The sequence below is a fragment of the Coregonus lavaretus genome (assembly GCF_964263955.1).
Source record: "Coregonus lavaretus genome assembly, chromosome: 30".
Taxonomy (NCBI): domain Eukaryota; kingdom Metazoa; phylum Chordata; class Actinopteri; order Salmoniformes; family Salmonidae; genus Coregonus; species Coregonus lavaretus.
The window spans coordinates 21,569,533-21,589,369 of record NC_140017.1 but is presented as its reverse complement, the minus strand read 5'-3'; the positions used below and the strand labels follow the sequence as shown (position 1 = coordinate 21,589,369).

Sequence of the window (19,837 nt, the reverse complement as noted above, 5' to 3'; positions counted from 1 at the left end):
CGCTTTGGATAAAAGCGTCTGCTAAATGGCATATTATTATTATTAATTTAGTGAAACTGTTAAAAGACAATAGTTTACAGCAAATAGAATATATTAGGCTATTATCATATGGAAACATAATTAGATATTGTACATAATATTGGCATCAACATACATTATTGTTTAATTTAATTTCACATATATATTTAATTGTTTCATGTCATCTTTTTGTTACATGTCATCTTTTGGTTCAACCATACTGTATAATAAGCATCATCAACAGGGGGAACATATTGGGTGTACGCTGATAAGCTGTAGAAATAATATATTCATTTATAAGACTTAAGAAGAGAGAAGAAAAAAAATAAGAAGGGCCTGAGATCAAAGTTAATATTCAGACCACTAGGGGTCAGTGTTTTTAGATAGGATATCCAGTAGGCCTCCCTCTAGTAGTAGGGTCTCGATGTTACCTCCTCTCCATGGTAGAGTAACATGCTCAATGCCTGTGTATTTGAGGGAGGAGATAGGATTGTTAACGTCAACAAAGTGAGCTGCTACTGGATAGTCAGTGTTCTTACACCCGATTGAGCTGTTGTGTTCAGCTATGCGTTGTTTTAATTGTCTTTTCGTTTGTCCTACGTAGGCTTTCCCACATGAACAGGTGATGAGATAGATTACTCCCTTTGTCTTGCGTGAGATGATACACCTAACAGGGATTTTTCGACCTGTATGTGGGTGTCTGAAGTTTTTGTAGTGCTATTGCACTGTGCGCATGATCCACATTTGTAGTTCCCATTTGGAATGGGTGTCAATAGTGTCTGAGTGGATTCAGGGGCAGGTCAGATCTCACTAAGCTATCCACAATATTGCGACCACGCTTATAGACCACCAGTGGGGCTTCCTTGAAGAGGTGTGCCATTTTTTTGTCTGATTGCAGAATATGCCAGTGCTTTTTCAGGATTGCTTTCATGTTCTACGAACACTTGGTGTACTTAGTGCAAAAGACTGTTGCGTTGTTTTTCTTTGGTTTAGTTTTTAGCAATTCCTCTCTTGGTTTTTGAGATATTTTCATCATTGCAAAAGAGTGTTGTCCTTATAGCCTCTCATTTTGAATGCATCTGTCATTTTCTTAGCATTTCTGTTAAAATCTGACTGGTGGCCACAGATTCATTTAACCCTGCATAACTGCCTATATGGTAGACCATTCTTGAGGGGAAGGGGATGCATACTATCTGCACATAGCAGGGTATTGCGGTCTGTGGGCTTTGTGTATAAGGCTTTGTATATAACATTACAGTAACATCTAGATAAATACATTAGCTATATTGTCGCAAGTAGGATATTACATTTATCTATGAAAATGTATGCACTCACTAACTGTAAGTCTCTCTGGATAAGAGCATCTGCTAAATGACTAAAATGTAAATCTGTTAGAAATTTAAGGGGGGAGATCGCAAAATAGAACTTCAACATTCAAGACGGGAGAAACAATTTGATTCAGAAGATTATAAAACATGATTGTTTTAGTTACCTTTTTCTCAACTTGTTTCTATTACTTTTTAGCACATCAAGCTATTTTTATGTATGCACTCACTAACTGTAAGTCGCTCTGGATAAGAGCGTCTGCTAAATGACTCAAATGTAAAAATATATACAGTCATTGTTACAGAGTAGGTAACTAACTAGCTAGCAACTGTTCGCTGCTCTGACACCCCAATGGTGGAACAAGCTCCCTCACGACAGCGGAGTCACTGACCACCTTCCGGAGACACTTAAAACCCTACCTCTTTAAGGAATACCTGGGATAGTATAAAAAGTAATCCTTCTACCCCCCACCCCCACAAAAAAATAATACAAATAAAATAAAATAAATGTATAGAAAACATAAAAAAGCGAGTAATCACGCCTTTCAATGGCACCTTTTTCTTGAGAGCAAAACAATTCACATGTCTTGCCCCCATTCGTTTAACACGGAGCGCCTGCTCCCTCTGACCAGCAGAAATACAAACAATTATCACTAGACCACTTCTGGTTACTCTCACCGATTCCACAGCACCCAACTCTGTTTTCACCCACCCTGAAACAACAAAATGGATCAGCCAAAAGGCAAGGGTCCACTTTTTCCAAAAATGTAACTCCTACTGTCACAGACTTATCTTTATCCTGACCCTCGGTGCAATCCTCAGGCTCCAAGAATTTCACCACACCTACCACCTCTGATACTTCGCCCTCATTCACTTCAATTTCTCCTCCTGTCTTCAGCTCACTCTGCTTATACTATCTACCATTCTTCTTTAACAAACCTTCTCCGTTTTCCCCTCTCTCTATTAGACCTCCTCTGCCTCTCTTTTTTCCCCTCCATTCCTCCTCCGTATTCCAAGTATACGTCTCCTTATGATAATACTGCACTTATCCTGACATACATCTTGTTCTTGCCTTCTCAATGGCGTTGTTACGAGTGTACTGGTATAAGTAGGACACGTGACATCCCGGCAACTTTTTTTAAATAGAAAAAACACATTATATCGGAGATGGCTACGCATATTCATGAAATGAGGCTAGTAGCATAGCATCTCGTTCCATTAAATACAGACTGCAGACGTCAACAACCCTTATCAAATATTTTTAAAAAGGATGATGAGATGCATTCACCAATCCAAAGCAAGGATAGGCGGGAGCTAGACAGCCAGCCGTGCGGCTTTGTGGACAACGACTCTCATTGTTAGGGCGGATAGACATGTATCTTTTCAGTATATCTTTGCTTAAAAGTATATCCTTAATCTTTTCTTAAAGTTAAGGAAACTTTAAAGTAAAAGATGAGGGGGAAATTAAATATGTTTTATGCAACCGGGCCCAGAGCTCTCGCTGAAACTGCCTCAGCAACACATGCGAAGCAGCATCACGCGAGAACTCGATGTAAACAAACAAGTCTGTGTGGAGCGAAATCGGGTTTTGTGTCTTAATGAGCACGGTCACGACAGTATCATTATTGTCTGACAATAAGTATTGTTGAACTATGGCTTATAAAATGTAGCTGTTAATAAAATATAACCATTTCATAATCATACCCAAAAATAATCTACGAGATTCCACCAAATTAAATTGAGACGAAACGGTATTATTGTTCACTCTGATTGGTCGAGGACCTTCAACACCCGCCTCTGTCTTACCCGGATTGGCGTGATGAACGCACAGGAATGCTGCCATTGGTCTCTTCAACACTTTCACTGCTTTCCCAGTGTTTTGTGGCATTTGCTAATCAGCTTCGTTGAACTAAACAAGCTAGTTAGAAAACAACACACTAGGTACGTATTGACTACCATATAAATTTATTAGTTAAACTTCGCGAATGATATTTAATAAATAGGTTTAGCTTCTGGTGTTTGACAAAGGATGTTGCTTGTGGTGGTGGTTAGCTAGCTAACTACTGTACAAGCTAGTTATCTACCTGCTGTCACAGATACAGGATTCTGACTCATGTTCTTGACTTGAGACATCTAACGTTAGCTAGCTACATTTATCAAACAATGTTGGCAATTTATTTTCCTCAAACTATTCATATCAGCAGTTATTTAGCTTGCTTGTTAGCTAACTAAGTCGTCTTCAGTTGGTGATTTGAGGCTGGCCATCTAGCTGGAGGAACCAACTTTAGCTATATAGTTAGCTAGCCAGTTAGCTGTCAGTGTAAGCAAATGTTGCAATCCTTGGCAAGTAGCAAGGCTGACAGTAGTTCGTGTAAGTGTACCTGTTCATTATTAGTTCGTTACTTTAACCCAAGTTTCTAGAACCATTTGTCGGGAAACTTATTACAAACATAAAACCAAACCGCAAGAGGGCTCTAGCTAGTAAGTTAGCTACACCCTTCTAAGAAACCATACACAAAATGTGTAATTCGACCAAATATTTAGGAAGAAGTCATCATTTCATGGAGTCTGTGAAGGAAAAAAACACATGGAAAAGGTAAAGTAAAAAACAACAACCGTTTTTCACCAAGTGAAGTTATTTTATTGTTAGAGGTTTCATAATACTTGTATCTAAACCAAAGTAGATCATTTAAAGATTGTTCTATACATCAATTGGGGTCTCTGTAAACTTCAATATGAGGTCCTAAACCTAGCATGAAAGTGCATCGTTGTAGCTGTGTGGGCAAATATATATATATTTTTTGGCTTGGGGTAAATTTTGCCAATGGCAAGTTGAACAAATTGAAGTGTTTCCCAGGCGTAATGCAAGGCATTATCAGTGGGATATGAGGTAACAACAGGGCCTGGCCTAAGTTGAAAGTCTTTTTTTTTTTTAAGTACAGTGTTAGGTGTTAAGCCTGTGTTAAAATATGCTTAAAATTAAGACAAAAAGTGATTGTGTTGAATTGTGTTTGGGAAATAAAGATGGACATGGTTTTAAAAAGGTAGTGGAAATATTTCATTCAGTACAGAAATGTGTAGGCGGCATAACTTACCCTGTCCTGCAGCTCAACTTACCCCATACCCAAGGTAAGTTGTGCCAAGAGACCACTGTTTTGGGACAAGCTATGTTTTCAAAACTGTAATGTTTACTTGAATTAGGATTATTTCCAGGGATACACAACATCCTGAAATATGTATCCTAGATATCGTTGTTAGAAAGAATACTATATTTTCCTTGACGGAGTGATGCTGAATGTAAAAAAAATTCAACTTACCCCACTCTCCCCTACTGGATAAATTTAGTGCAAGTGCTTTCACAGATTGACAGCTGGCTAACAACACTACACAAGGAAAGAAAACAGTTAGCCACTACATTTACACACAACAGTAAATAGGAATACAAACACATTACCTGGAAGACAGTCACCTTGGGATGGCACAGTTTCAAATTAGACACAAAAAGGAGATCATTGTAGTCTCATAACAAAGTTCCAGACTTGGTGCATTGGTACCGCTTACTGTGCGGTAGCAGAGAGAACAGTCTATGACTTGGGTGGCTGGAGTCTTTGACAATTTTTAGGGCCTTCCTCCCCACGCTGTGTGGTATAGAGGTCCTGGATGCAGGGAGCTCTGCCCCAGTGATTTACTGGGCTGTACGCACTACCCTGTAGCGCCTTGTGGTCTGATGCCAAGCAGTTGCCATACTAAGCGGTGATGTAGCCAGTCAAGATGCTCTCGATGGTGCAGCTGTAGACATTTTTGAAGATTTGAGAGCTCATGCCAAATCTTTTCAGCCTCCTGAGGGGGAAGAGGCATTGTCGTGACCTCTTCATGACTGTGTTGGTGTGTGGACCATGATAGATCTTCAGTGATGTGGACGCCGAGGAACTTGAAGCTCTCGACCCGCTCCACTACAGCCCTGTTGATGTGAATGTAGTCCACGATCAGCTCCTTTGTCATGCTGGTGTTAAGGGAGAGGTTCTTGTCCTGGCACTACACTTCCAGGTCTCTGATCTCCTCCCTATAGGCTGTCTCATTGTCGTCGTTAATTAGGCCTACCACCGTCGTGTCATCTGCAAACTTAATGATGGTGTTGGAGTCGTGTGCGGCCATGCGGTTGTGCGTGAACAGGAGGGGACTAAGCACGCAACCCTGAGGGGCCCCAGTATCGAGGGTCAGCGTTGGCGGATGTGTTGTTGCCTACCTTCACCACCTGGGGGCGGCCCGTCAGGAAGTCCAGGATCCAGTTGCAGAGGGAGGTGTTCAGTCCCAGGGTCCTTAGTTTAGTGATGAGATTGGAGGGCACTATGGTATTGAACGCTGAGCTGTAGTCAATCAACAGCATTCTCACTCTTTGTTGCTTTAATGACAACCTTTAGATAATTTTATGTAGCTAATGTAATCAAGCTCCTATTGAAATGTGATACAGGAAACGTATTTAAAATAAAAACAGACCTACGTCCTAGTTATTGAATGTAATGTGTTGTATGATTTGTCCCTAATCTTGGTTATATTAGGCAGGTTTGTTGGGGCGGAGCGTGGTTTAATGTGTTGACTATCAGGGGTACCGGTAGGCCTACATTTTAGTACAACCAAAAGTGACCATTCAACGCCCTATATGGAAGTCTACCGGTCTCGGCATTTATAGAGATAGAGACATAAATTAAACCCAGCTAGTAGCAGATTGTAATGGTCATGTTCTTTCCTCTGTAGGATAAAGACTTGGAGACAAAATGGCATCAGACTCCCCGCGCAGACCAAGCCGCTGTGCTGGAGGGGTTGTGGTGCGAGCACAAGCTGCCACGTAAGGACAAATACACACACACACACACACACACAATAATAGGTTTTCAGCTATTGCAGCGGAGGGGTCTGGGCTGCATACTAATACAAGTTTCCCCTTGCATAGACATGACATTACTTAACAGCTAATCACATGATAGTTGTTATTGATCATCGGTTTCAGACATATGCTTCAGTGCTATGGATCAATATGATCTGGATCAATATATTTCCTTGGCCACTTTTTGAGGTAGAAATTGCGTAACAGAAAGTGTTGTTATCTACAACCAATTTTGCTGAATTAAGTGCAAAGACAATACTTATACCTATGCATACACTACCTTCATGGCAATAATTTTAAACATTATACTCATAGGTATGTATACACATTCAGAAAGGTAATGCTCTTGTGTTATTACAGTGAACAGTCGTATATGGAGAGTGTTGTGACCTTCCTCCAAGATGTGGTCCCTCAGGTAAGACTGTTTCCATTGATTGTCGTCTTTTCTACAGTAACATACATTTGTATTACATTTACATGTTACCCTTAATCAGATTAACTAGTTTACTCAGGCTGTCAATGGTATTTTTATAGGGCTGAGAGAGTTGAAGTATAGTATTAACTGAATCACAAATGATCCACAGAGATCCTATTAAAGTTCTAATATGTAATTCTATGACATGAACAGACTGCAGTAATAATTTCATCTGATTTAATTTAGTCTTGTCTTTTGTCCACATTCAAGGCATACACTGGTGCACCCCCAACTGATGAAAAAGAGAAAATAGTTTGGGTCAGATTTGAGAAAGCTGACCTCAATGGTAAGTCTAAGAACAGTTTCAAAGGTTCCTCCCTCGACTGTGTTTTGTTCACGACACATTTTGATAACAAGTGATAATTTGCCTCATATTATCTGCTATTTTAAATCCACAGATTAGATTAAACCATATATAAACAGGTTCTATAATATTTGGAGTGTGCTGAAATATATCTTAGAATGCCTGGGAAGATAACAGTTTAAATGTGACAAATGAATAGTACCTTTTTCAGGCGTTGTTTGTGAACCATTTGATGGTTCATTTCTTGTAAGGACTTTGAGTGACAGGTCTGATGTATCTCAACGGCACAAGTGTGTGTGTGAGCAATCATCAGATCTCTCCCTCAATCTGACAGCAGCTGTGTTGATTAGACACGGCACCATTGACTGTGTTTATTAACCTCTACGGGATTGGTGTCCCGTATACGAGACGGTTGAGCTAAGGTGCGCTAATGTGATTAGCATGACTGTTGTAAGTAACAGCAAACTTTCCAGGACATAGACATGTCTTATATGGGCAGAAAGCTTAAATTCTTGTTAATCTAACTGCACTGTTCAATTTATAGTAGCTATTACAGTGAAAAAATACCATGGTATTGTTTGAGGAGAGTGCACAACAACAAAATACTTATCACGGCAACTGGTTTGATACATTCACCTCTGAAGGTAAATAATATACTTACAGTTGAAGTCGTAGGTTTACATACACCTTAGCCAAATACATTTAAACTCAGTTTTTCACAATTCCTGACATAATCCTAGTAAAAATTCCCTGTCTCAGGTCAGTTAGGATCACCACTTTATTTTAAGAATGTGAAATGTCAGAATAATAGTAGAGAGAATGAATATTTTCAGCTTTTCTTCCTTTCATCACATTCCCAGTGGGTCAGAAATTTCCACACTCTCAATTAGTATTTGTGTGGAAACTTTAAATTGTTTAACTTGGGTCAAACGTTTCGGGTAGCCTTCCACAAGCTTCCCACATTAAGTTGGGGGAATTTTGGCCCATTCCTCCTGACAGAGCTGGTGTAACTGAGTCAGGTTTGTAGGCATCCTTGCTTGCACACACTTTTTCAGTTCTGCCCACACATTTTCTATAGGATTGAGGTCAGGGCTTTGTGATGGCCACTCCAATATCTTGACTTTGTTGTCCTTAAGCCATTTTGCCACAACTTTGAAAGTATGCTTTGGGTCATTGTCCATTTGGAAGACCCATTTGCGACCAAGCTTTAACTTCCTGACTGATGTCTTGAGATGTTGCTTCAATATACCCACATAATTTTCCTTCCTCATGATGCCATCTATTTTGTGAAGTGCACCAGTCCCTCCTGCAGCAAATCACCCCCACAGCATGATGCTGCCACCCCCGTGCTTCACGGTTGGGATGGTGTTCTTCGGCTTGCAAGTGTTCCCCTTTTTCCTCCAAACATAACGATGGTCATTATGGCCAAACAGTTATATTTTTGTTTCATCAGACCATTTCTCCAAAAAGTACGATCTTTGTCCCCAGTTGCAAACCGTAGTCTGGTTTTTTTATGGTGGTTTTGGAGCAGTGGCTTCTTGACGGCTGCGTGGTCCCATGGAGTTTATACTTGCATACTATTGTTTGTACAGATGAACGTGGTACCTTCATGCGTTTGGAAATCGCTCCCAAGGATGAACCAGACTTGTGGAGGTCTACAATTTTTTTTCTGAGGTCTTGGCTGATTTCTTTTGATTTTCCCATGATGTCAAGCAAAGAGGCACTGAGTGTGAAGGTAGGCCTTGAAATACATCCGTAGGTACACCTCCAGTTGACTCAAATTATGTCAATTAGCCTATCAGAAGCTTCTAAAGCCATGACATCATTTTCTGGATTTTTCCAAGCTGTTTAAAGGCACAGTCAACGTAGTGTATGTAAACCTCTGACCCACTGGAATTGTGAAACAGTGAATTATAAGTGAAATAATTTGTGTGTAAACAATTGTTGGAAAGTAGATGTCCTAACCGACTTGCCAAAACTATAGTTTGTTAACAAGAAATTTGTGGAGTGGTTGAAAAACAAGTTTTAATGACACCAACCTAAGTGTATGTAAACTTCCGACTTCAACTGTACATTCAGTTGCTCTGATTTGTCATCATAAGTGTCCCAGAGATAAAATGTAGCATAGTTTTGATTGATAAAATCCATTTTTATATTCAAATGTAGGAACTGGGTTCTACAGTTTGAACCCCTGCAGTCTCTGCCTCCAAACCCACCCCGCCCGGCCATCTAGAGGTGTGAAAGTTAGTGTATAATATGATGATCCATCATGTATGACATTCCTGGGAGTGTGTAAACTTACATTTTGTATTACCATATCATTTTTGTAAACTCAGCAAAAAAATAAATGTCCCTTTTTCAGGACCCTGTCTTTCAAATATAATTTGTAAAAATCCAAATAACTTCACAGATCTTCATTGTAAAGGGTTAAACACTGTGTCCCATGCTTGTTCAATGAACCATAAACAATTAATGAACATGCACCTGTGGAACGGTCGTTAAGACACTAACAGCTTACAGACTGTAGGCAATTAAGGTCACAGTTATGAAAACTTAGGACACTAAAGAGGCCTTTCTACTGACTCTGAAAAACACCAAAAGAAAGATGCCCAGGGTCCCTGCTCATCTGCGTGAATGTGCCTTAGGCATGCTGCAAGGAGGCATGAGGACTGCAGATGTGGCCAGGGCAATAAATTGCAATGTCCGTACTGTGAGAAGCATAAGACAGCGCTACAGGGAGACAGGACGGACAGCTGATCAGTGGCAGACCACATGTAACATCACCTGCACAGGATCGGTACATCCGAACATAACACCTGCGGGACAGGTACAGTATGGCAACAACAACTGCCCGAGTTACACCAGGAACGCACAATCCCTCCATCAGTGCTCAGACTGTCCGCAATAGGCTGAGAGAGGCTGGACTGAGGGCTTGTAGGCCTGTTGTAAGGCAGGTCCTCACCAGACATCACCAGCAACAACATCACCTATGGGCACAAACCCACCGTCGCTGGACCAGACAGGACTGGCAAAAAGTGCTCTTCACTGACGAGTCGCGGTTTTGTCTCACCAGGGGTGATGGTCGGATTTGCATTTATTGTTGGAGGAATGAGCGTTACACCGAGGCCTGTACTCTGGAGTGGGATTGATTTGGAGGTGGAGGGTCCGTCATGGTCTGGTGCGGTGTGTCACAGCATCATCGGACTGAGCTTGTTGTCATTGCAGGCAATCCTAACGCTGTGCTTTACAGGGAAGACATCCTCCTCCCTCATGTGGTACCCTTCCTGCAGGTTCATCCTGACATGACCCTCCAGCATGACAATGCCACCAGCCGTACTGCTCGTTCTGTGCGTGATTTCCTGCAAGACAGGAATGTCAGTGTTCTGCCATGGCCAGCGAAGAGCCCGGATCTCAATCCCATTGAGCACGTCTGGGACCTGTTGAATCGGAGGGTGAGGGCTAGGGCCATTCCCCCCCAGAAATGTCAGGGAACTTGCAGGTGCCTTGGTGGAAGAGTGGGGTAACATCTCACAGCAAGAACTGGCAAATCTGGTGCAGTCCATGAGGAGGAGATGCACTGCAGTACTTAATGCAGCTGGTGGCCACACCAGATGCTGACTGTTACTTTTGATTTTGTTCAGGGACACATTATTCAATTTCTGTTAGTCACATGTCTGTGGAACTTGTTCAGTTTATGTCTCAGTTGTTGAATCTTATTATGTTCATACAAATATTTACACATGTTAAGTTTGCTGAAAATAAATGCAGTTGACAGTTTCTTTTTTTGCTTTTTATGTTCTCTGTAGTTATGTACTTGAAAATGTGTCAATTTACCAATTCGGCACATTTGGGCAGACTTGATACAAAATAGTCCAGTATTGCAATGCTTCACTGGAACAATCTGAAACTTTGCACACACACTAAATTGCGCCTAAACTGCAATATTATATTGTGGCGTTTCTCTTGCATTTCAAAGATGATGGAACAAAAAAAGAAATAGAAAACGCATGTTTTATTGTTTGTATTATCTTTGACCAAATCTAATGTGTTATATTTTCCTACATTAATTTCACATTTCCACAAACTTCAAAGTGTTTTCTTTCAAATGGTGTCAAGAATATGCATATCCTTGCTTCAGGTCCTGAGCTACAGGCAGTTAGATTTGGGTATGTCATTTTAGGTGAAAATTGAAAAAAGGGTCTGATCCTTAAGAGGTAAACAATCTACCACTTTAATGTTATTTACGCTAACCTTTGAATAGGAATCTATTTATAACTTCACTGTTCCAGCCCTGCTTCTTTGCATGCTCGATGTAAAGCAAATAGTTCCATACGGAAGGAATCGTTCAAATACATTAAAAGCGTCTAGAGTTGACGCACATTCAAAGTTGAATATTTATTCAAAAGAATGCACTGGAACACTTAAACCCCAACCATTGTTCTACAAAGTGAAACAGTTTGTTCAAAAATGTTTTTGAAATCGACAAAGACAAATTGTCATGTTTCTTTGGAGGAGGATTCATGATTTTAGATAGCAGCAACAAACACAGCAGTCAAATGTATTGTATAGACTGATTATACACTGAGTGTACAAAACATTAAGAACACCTGCACTTTCCATGACGTAGACTGACCAGGTGAATCCAGGTGAAAGCTATGATCCCTTATTGATGTAATTTGTTAAATCCACTTCAATCAGTGTAGATGAAGGGGAGGAGACGGGTTAAAGAATGATTTTTAAGCCTTGAGACAATTGAGACATGGATTGTGTATGTGTGCCATTCAGAGGGTGAATGGGCAAGACAAAAAATGAAAGGGGTATGGTAGTAGGAGCCAGGCGCACCGGTTTGTGTCAAGAACTGCAACGCTGCTGGGTTTTTCACGCTCAACAGTTTCCCATGTGTATCAAGAATGGTCCACCACCAAAAGGACATCCAGCCAACTTGACACAACTGTGGGAAGAATTGGAGTCAACATGGGCCAGCATCCCTCTGGAACGCTTTCGACACCTTCTAGAGTCCATGCCCTGACGAATTGAGGCTGTTCTGAGGGGGGGTTGTGCCACTCAATATTAGGAATGCGTTCCTAATGTTTGGTATTCTCAGTGTATGTTTGGATATGTTTGTGGGGAGAGACACCGACACAGATACATACACGACACGGGCACATACAACAGTTGTGAGGTCTGGGATGCAGCCCGCTACAGAAATGCCCTGGTTCTGATTAGACCCCTCCCCCTCCTGTCTTCACTGATTTTAAGATAATATGGTAAATATCAATGTCAGGCAGTTATATTTTGATAGTCAATTCGGCAAATTAATTCAAATCAAAATAAGTTTTAATCAGTCTACAGAGTTCACTGAATATAAATGTATAACATCCCTGTGTGTTTTCCTGTGGGTCCATCAGATATGTCACGCTCCCCAGAGTTCCTGGAGATGCACAGTGGCAGCAGTGACCCTCCTCTCTGCCTCATGATTGGTTACGCCGACGGGATGCAGATCTGGAGCATATCTGTGAGTAAAGACCACCTGTAACACAACCAGTGTTTTTGTTGTTGCTATGCTGTTGTTGGTGTTGAAGTCAATAGAATGATGTTCAAACAGGAACAACAGACAACACAGAGACGTTATTGTGTCTCAGTTCCAGTACTCCTTGTCCCCACTAGATGTCAGGATACACCAGGGTGTTACAGCCATTCTCTTCTTAAAACGCTCTAGTCAATTCCAAGTCCTGACAACTTCTGCACCAACAACTTCTGCAACAACAGTCTCTCTAGGGTCTGTGTTGTGGGTGTTGAAATATGAAATGGAGATCTTTGTGTTGTGGGTGTTGAAATATTTAATTAGAGCTGTTTACATTTGATGAACAGGGTGGGTACTTCATACGGGACACTACTCTCTCCAGGTCCCACAATTATAGGAACCATAGCACCTATTGTGCACTAGGGCTGGGAATTGCCAGGGACCTCACAATACAATATTATTGCCATTAAACCCCTACAACTCATCCAGAATGCCGCAGCCCGTCTGGTGTTCAACCTTCCCAAGTTCTCTCACGTCACCCCGCTCCTCCGCACACTCCACTGGCTTCCAGTTGAAGCTCGCATCTGTTACAAGACCATGGTGCTTGCCTATGGAGCCGTGAGGGGAACGGCACCTCCGTACCTTCAGGCTCTGATCAGTCCCTACATCCAAACGAGGGCACTGCGTTCATCCACCTCTGGCCTGCTGGCTCCCCTTCCTCTGCGGAAGCATAGGTCCCGCTCAGCCCAGTCAAAACTGTTCGCTGCTCTGGCACCCCAATGGTGGAACAAGCTCCCTCACGACGCCAGGACAGCGGAGTCACTCACCACCTTCCGGAGACATTTGAAACCCCACCTCTTTAAGGAATACCTGGGATAGGATAAAGTAATCCTTCTACCCCCCCCCCCACCCCCCCCCAAAAAAACAAACAAAACAAAAAAAAAATTGTAAAGTGGTTATCCCACTAGCTATAGGGTGAATGCACCAATTTGTAAGTCGCTCTGGATAAGAGCGTCTGCTAAATGACGTAAATGTAATTATCACGATACTTAGATGCCGCTATGATATGTATTGCGATTCTCACAATTCTATATGTATTGCGATTCGATACTGTGATTTTATTGCAATTCGATGTTCCAAACATATTGCTCACCATATGTCTGCTGCAAAGGGACGAGAGAGCCATGAGAAAACAACAAGTTTTGATCAGTCATGGAAATGGTATTTGATCACCTACCAACCAGTAAGAATTCCGGCTCTCACAGACCTGTTAGTTTTTCTTTAAGAAGCCCTCCTGTTCTCCACTCATTACCTGTATTAACTGCACCTGTTTGAACTCGTTACCTGTATGAAATACACCTGTCCACACACTCAATCAAACAGACTCCAACCTCTCCACAATGGCCAAGACCATATAGCTGTGTAAGGACATCAGGGATAAAATTGTAGACCTGCACAAGGCTGGGATGGGCCACAGGATAATAGGCAAGCAGCTTGGTGAGAAGGCAACAACTGTTGGCGCAATTATTAGAAAATGGAAGAAGTTCAAGATGACGGTCAATCACCCTCGGTCTGGGGCTCCATGCAAGATCTCACCTCATGGGGCATCAATGATCATGAGGAAGGTGAGGGATCAGCCCAGAACTACACGGCAGGACCTCTGAAGAGAGCTGGGACCACAGTCTCAAAGAAAACCATTAGTAACACACTACGCCGTCATGGATTAAAATCCTGCAGCGCACGCAAGGTCTCCCTGCTCAAGCCAGCGCATGTCCAGGCCCGTCTGAAGTTTGCCAATGACCATCTGGATGATCCAGAGGAGGAATGGGAGAAGGTCATGTGGTCTGATGAGACAAAAATATAGCTTTTTGGTCTAAACTCCACTCGCCGTGTTTGGAGGAAGAAGATGGATGAATACAACCCCAAGAACACCATCCCAACCGTGAAGCATGGAGGTGGAAACATCATTCTTTGGGGATGCTTTTCTGCAAAGGGGACAGGACGACTGCACCGTATTGAGGGGAGGATGGATGGGGCCATGTATCGGGAGATCTTGGCCATCAACCTCCTTCCCTCAGTAAGAGCATTGAAGATGGGTCGTGGCTGGGTCTTCCAGCATGACAACGACCCGAAACACACAGCCAGGGCAACTAAGGAGTGGCTCCGTAAGAAGCATCTCAAGGTCCTGGAGTGGCCTAGCCAGTCTCCAGACCTGAACCCAATAGAAAATCTTTGGAGGGAGCTGAAAGTCCGTATTGCCCAGCGACAGCCTCGAAACCTGAAGGATCTGGAGAAGGTCTGTATGGAGGAGTGGGCCAAAACCCTGCTGCAGTGTGTGCAAACCTGGTCAAGACCTACAGGAATCGTATGATCTCTGTAATTGCAAACAAAGGTTTCTGTACCAAATATTAAGTTCTGCTTTTCTGATGTATCAAATACTTATGTCATGCAATAAAATGCAAATTAATTACTTAAAAATCATACAATGTGATTTTCTGGATTTTTGTTTTAGATTCCGTCTCTCACAGTTGAAGTGTACCTATGCTAAAAATTACAGACCTCTACATGCTTTTGTAAGTAGGAAAACCTGCAAAATCGTCAGTGTATCAAATACTTGTTCTCCCCACTGTATAGGCTATTTGAAAGATCTGTTCTTTTGACACAACCATTTTTTCAACCACAGAAAAGTTGTTTCCAGGAATATTGAGAAATTCACTTGGAAAATCTCATTAGAGGATTTTGTCAGCTCTATAACTTAATAAATAACCCGCAACTCTGCAAAGGCCTCTATTTAGGACTATCAGGTTTCACGTGCAAGCTGTCACAGAAACATGCAAACTTAACATACATCCTATGAGCTCTAAGCAGACTAGGTCCTTAATCAGTCCTTTCTAAACATCCACAGGCCACCAGGGAAACGACCAACGTTCCCTCCACACATTAACACGGGAGGCTGTCTGACCGACACACACACACCGGTGTGATGTGGCTATGAACAACATGTCTGTTGTTAGCACACCTCTTCTGAGAATTGAGGATAGAGACTATATGCAGCTAGCTACCGATGTGCTACACTAGCCTGCCTACATAGTACCATCCAGAATAAATGAGGAGAGGAGAAGGGCCATAGCCAGCCTGCTACAGATGTGCTGCTGCACTACATATATTCTAGTACCATCCTGAGTTGGGTACAGTATAGTTCCATTTCAAAACCAGTCGACCATTGAGGGGAATTGGAATTGACCCCAACTGGGTGATACACTGTTAAGGTGTTGCTCCTCTTTATCTTTCCCCTCTTGTAGTTTTTCTGTGGTTTTGGCATGTTTCCGGGACTTGTTTTTTCAGTGGGTTCATAGTAAGTGATGAAAGCGCCTCGGTCTCGAACCATGAGTGTCCGTGAAGTGTTTGTGACAGTCGCTAAGCCGGCACCCTCTGTAATGGCACAGACTGCATGGAGAGACACACACACTCCTCATCAGACGGGCTGACAGAGGGAGTGTGTGTGTGCATATCAACCGTCCCTGCATGTGTGTGTGTGTGTGTGTGTATGTATGTGTGTGTGTGTGCATTACTGTCCCCTCAGACAGCGAGGGATCTTTGACTGGAGAGGTGTTGCCCGCCTGGCCCCAGACAGATAAGGCCCAGACTAGCGTGGGCAAGTTGTTGGACTGAAGAGGTGTTGGGGGAAATGACCAGCTTTGAAGAGAGGTGTCTGTGTAGGTGCTGTTATTATTAAAACTAGCCTGAGTACAGTCCCAGATAGGGACAATGTCAGCCTGTCTCCACTGGCTGCCTGGCTATGAGCTTCATCTGCTTCCAAGAGGGGGAAAAGTTATCACCCCTGGTCCGCCGTCTGCTTTGTAGCTCAACAGTGAAAACGGCCCCCGCTTCTGTCCTTAGTACCAAACTTTGCTCTATGTGTGTGTCCCATTTTGCTTGTGCTGTGTGTCCCTCATGATGGAAACGAACATTTAAATCAATTGCTGCAGCTGTTTATTTTAGGATCCCCAAAAGCACTTCATTTTGTTTGAAAGTATTCATCATCATTCACGGATCATATTCATCCACCACCATTATACCCTGCAGTGTGTCCTGTCTGTCTGTGTTCACTTGTGAATATGGCCCAGATATTGTGAGTCACAACTGAGGGGTATTACAGATAGAGATTAGAACACAGTGTACAACACATAAAAACATCCCACCCAGAACCACAAATGAAATGATTTAAAATGAATAACAATATAAAAAAACAAGAAGAAGCAATTTGGCATATTGCTGTGTAGGCAGGCGGCTAATGTAATGGCAGAAAGCAGAGATGGATGTTGATGCCTGGCTGGCTGTCATGTCACACAGAGCCGTGTAAGGCAAGGATGAGCTGTGGGGTAATGCACAATGCCCGCCTCATTATTCTAACCCCCCTCCACCACACACAATCCGGCAAATTCCATTATTCTCCATTTGCCATAGGAATCCCACCCATCCTCCATCCTCCCACCATAGTCCCAGTTATTCCCTCTCTCTGTGCTCCTTTAACATGCTAGTGGTTCATGATGCTCTAGTTTAATCTGTCCACTGCCACTGGGCCGAGCTGCACTTTTAATAAAAACAATGTCCCGATTCGCCACTTTGAAAAGAGGCTACTAATTGCACAAAAGAGCGTTCATCCTCGGATGTGCTTATCTACTTAAGACACGCGGATTAGGATGACAGTAATGTGATAATGCACGTTTCACTGTAATTTAACGCAAAAAAAATCACAAAAATGGGGCTTAGCGCTTAAAACAATGCGCCATTACACGTGTCAGAGCCACCACAGACCAGGCAAGGGTTCTGACCTGACTATCCAAGCCCCATATCCAAGCCTCTCTCTGGGGCCTAATGCAGGGGATAACCTTGCATCTCTGGAGCCTAGAGCAGGGACACAGCTACCACTTTATTTCCATTAACAGCTCTCATTGCATCTGACACATCAGTAAAGACAGGAAGCAACCTACAATAACCTCAGATATATTGGTGACCTCCAGCTATAGATACTGTAGCTTCTCATAATGACAGGGGATATAGGCCTACACAGCAGGTGTGGCGGACATGTTCAAAATGTCAATGTGTGAACACTATTTCCTGAACAGTATCCATCTGCTAACCTATAGTTCTTTACTTTAGTTACTGTATGTTAGGCTGTGTTTGATCTCAGTTCTGTTCAAAGTTTTAAATATATTTTTGGCATCAATCATCATGGCTCTTTTGAAAGCCATCAGCTGAGCTGGCTGACTGGTTATCAGACTCTGGTCTTGCCAGCCAGGCGACACCGCAGCCTGCTCTGTCCTGTTGGCTCAGTCACAGAAAGAGTAGGCCACTCGTTTGCATTGCAATGCTTTGGGGACCTTTCTTGGTAGCTTTTACTGTGTGGTTTGGCTGGCACTTCAACCACCAGCCCCCCCTCCTCTCCCTCTAGTGCCCCCCTTCCTCTCCCTCTAGTTCCCTCTCCCTCCTCGACAAGCCCCTTTCCATGCAGTTGGAATATATTATTTTTCTTACAGTGTGAACAAATCTCTCTTTGTTCCGGCCAGGGGCCCCCACATTGTCTTTTGACTTTGCCCTGCCGCCGACTTCTTAGCCCCTTAGCCTCCATCTAAACCGGAGCTGTAAGTTTGTGGTTGTGTAGCGTTGATAATTCTATCAGTACTGGAGTTATGTGGAGCTGACTTGGCTCCTCAGGACACTGAGGCTTAATTGGAAGTATGGCTGTATTGATTATCGGAGTGACCTCTTAATAAAGACACTAACTCTCTTAAGTTGTGGTCACCCCACCGAGCGCATGGAGTTTATTATCATCAGAAAGAACAACTCCAGCCCTGCTGACTATGGAAAACTGTTAACCGTTTCATATCAAGTGTTTCCCCTAGCATTGTATAGGCAGGCTTTCCCCCCTACCTAGCTCTATTCCCTCTGTTCACTTGTCCAAGTGTCTTTGACGAAACTACACCGCAACCACAGTAAAACAACAATGTCCTCTTTTACACACCAACTAAAGGCTTTAAAAAATATAGTTTTTCCTTTCCTTTATTTGAAAGCAATCAGAGTAAATGAGAGTGGTTTTAGACTGAGCGTTCATTGTATGCATTTATGTCAGAAGGAAGGAGAGAAAAAGCTGACCAGCCACTGTAAAATAGGCTCAACTTTTGACTTGTTACATTTACTTGTTGTTACATTGTTGTTGAACTTGCTCTACTCTCTTTTCCCGTCTCTGTTGTAGCTGGGTGGGGAGGCCCAGGAGCTATTCTCTGTGCGCCACGGACCTGTGAGAGCTGCCCACATCCTGCCAGCGCCCCATATCAGTGAGTATCTACCTACCCACCTCTGCCATCCCTAACGTTTCCCAGTCTTGTTTTTATGTTGTGTTCATGTCAGACCGTCTTTGAATGTGATGCACATTATAAGCGACGTCGTTCCCAGAGACTCAGGTCCCCAAGATGCTGTCATTCTAGAAATCAGTAGGAAAGCTCAGCTGTTTTCAGCTTGTCATGCCACATGAACCTCCTGTCTATCCACTTTAGTCAATATTTGTCCACCCAATCTGCAAAGTGGAAGAAAAACGCTCTGCAGTTGAATTTATGCGTTTTGAACCACATTGGTCTTGTTTTTCCTCTGACGTGGGTTTCAACACGGCCATGAATCTCTCCTCCTCTGAAAAAAATGTAATCACTTAAACTCAATCTGTTCTCGCCAGTGCTCAAGGACCGCTCTTGAAACGAAGTTAAGTGTATCACAATTTATGCTGTTTGTGGTGTGTGTGTTTGCTGTGATATATCATGGATTAATTAAAGACTACCCTGTTTGTTAATAGACAGGAGCCCCATGCCAGAGCCCTCTCTCTTCCTGTTATTATCCTAATATTAAAGGCAGTCCTGTAAGGATGATTACTGTTGGCATGGCCTCAGCTGGCTCAGAATGAAGTGCCAGTGCTCTGGTGACCCCCATTTCTCTCTCTCTCCTCTCTCTCTCTCTCTCAAGTCACTCATTGGCCCCATTGTATTACAGGGGTAATAGCATTTATAAAGGTTAGGTATGGAAGAGAAGCAGGCCAGTGAAAAACATGTCCAAGGTATTGATCTAATCATGTTCAATCAGAGACTTCAAAAGGAAAGCAGAGGGGTAATATCACCTCTAGGTTGCCTATGGACCACCCTCACACACACACACACACACACACACACACAGTTGTATCTAATATAAGAGCGTAAGCATTCACATCCGCTAAAGCCGGTACACAATTGGATTTCCTTCGTTCCGCCAATTAGTTATT

The 19,837-nt window shown here is 42.7% G+C and overlaps 1 protein-coding gene across 1 annotated transcript in view; it reads left to right on the top strand.

Moving 5' to 3' along the window:
• The first annotated feature begins 3,200 nt into the window (after positions 1–3,200).
• LOC311106157 (BCAS3 microtubule associated cell migration factor-like) overlaps positions 3,201–19,837 on the top strand; it is a 193,000-nt gene continuing 176,363 nt past the window's right edge. Inside the window, exons 1-6 of the mRNA XM_084148484.1 lie at positions 3,201–3,284; positions 6,099–6,189; positions 6,589–6,643; positions 6,914–6,989; positions 12,416–12,522; positions 18,788–18,869. Of these exons, the coding sequence (XP_084004610.1) occupies positions 6,119–6,189; positions 6,589–6,643; positions 6,914–6,989; positions 12,416–12,522; positions 18,788–18,869 (391 nt within the window). The 5' untranslated portion in view covers positions 3,201–3,284; positions 6,099–6,118. The remainder of the gene's footprint in view (positions 3,285–6,098; positions 6,190–6,588; positions 6,644–6,913; positions 6,990–12,415; positions 12,523–18,787; positions 18,870–19,837) is intronic.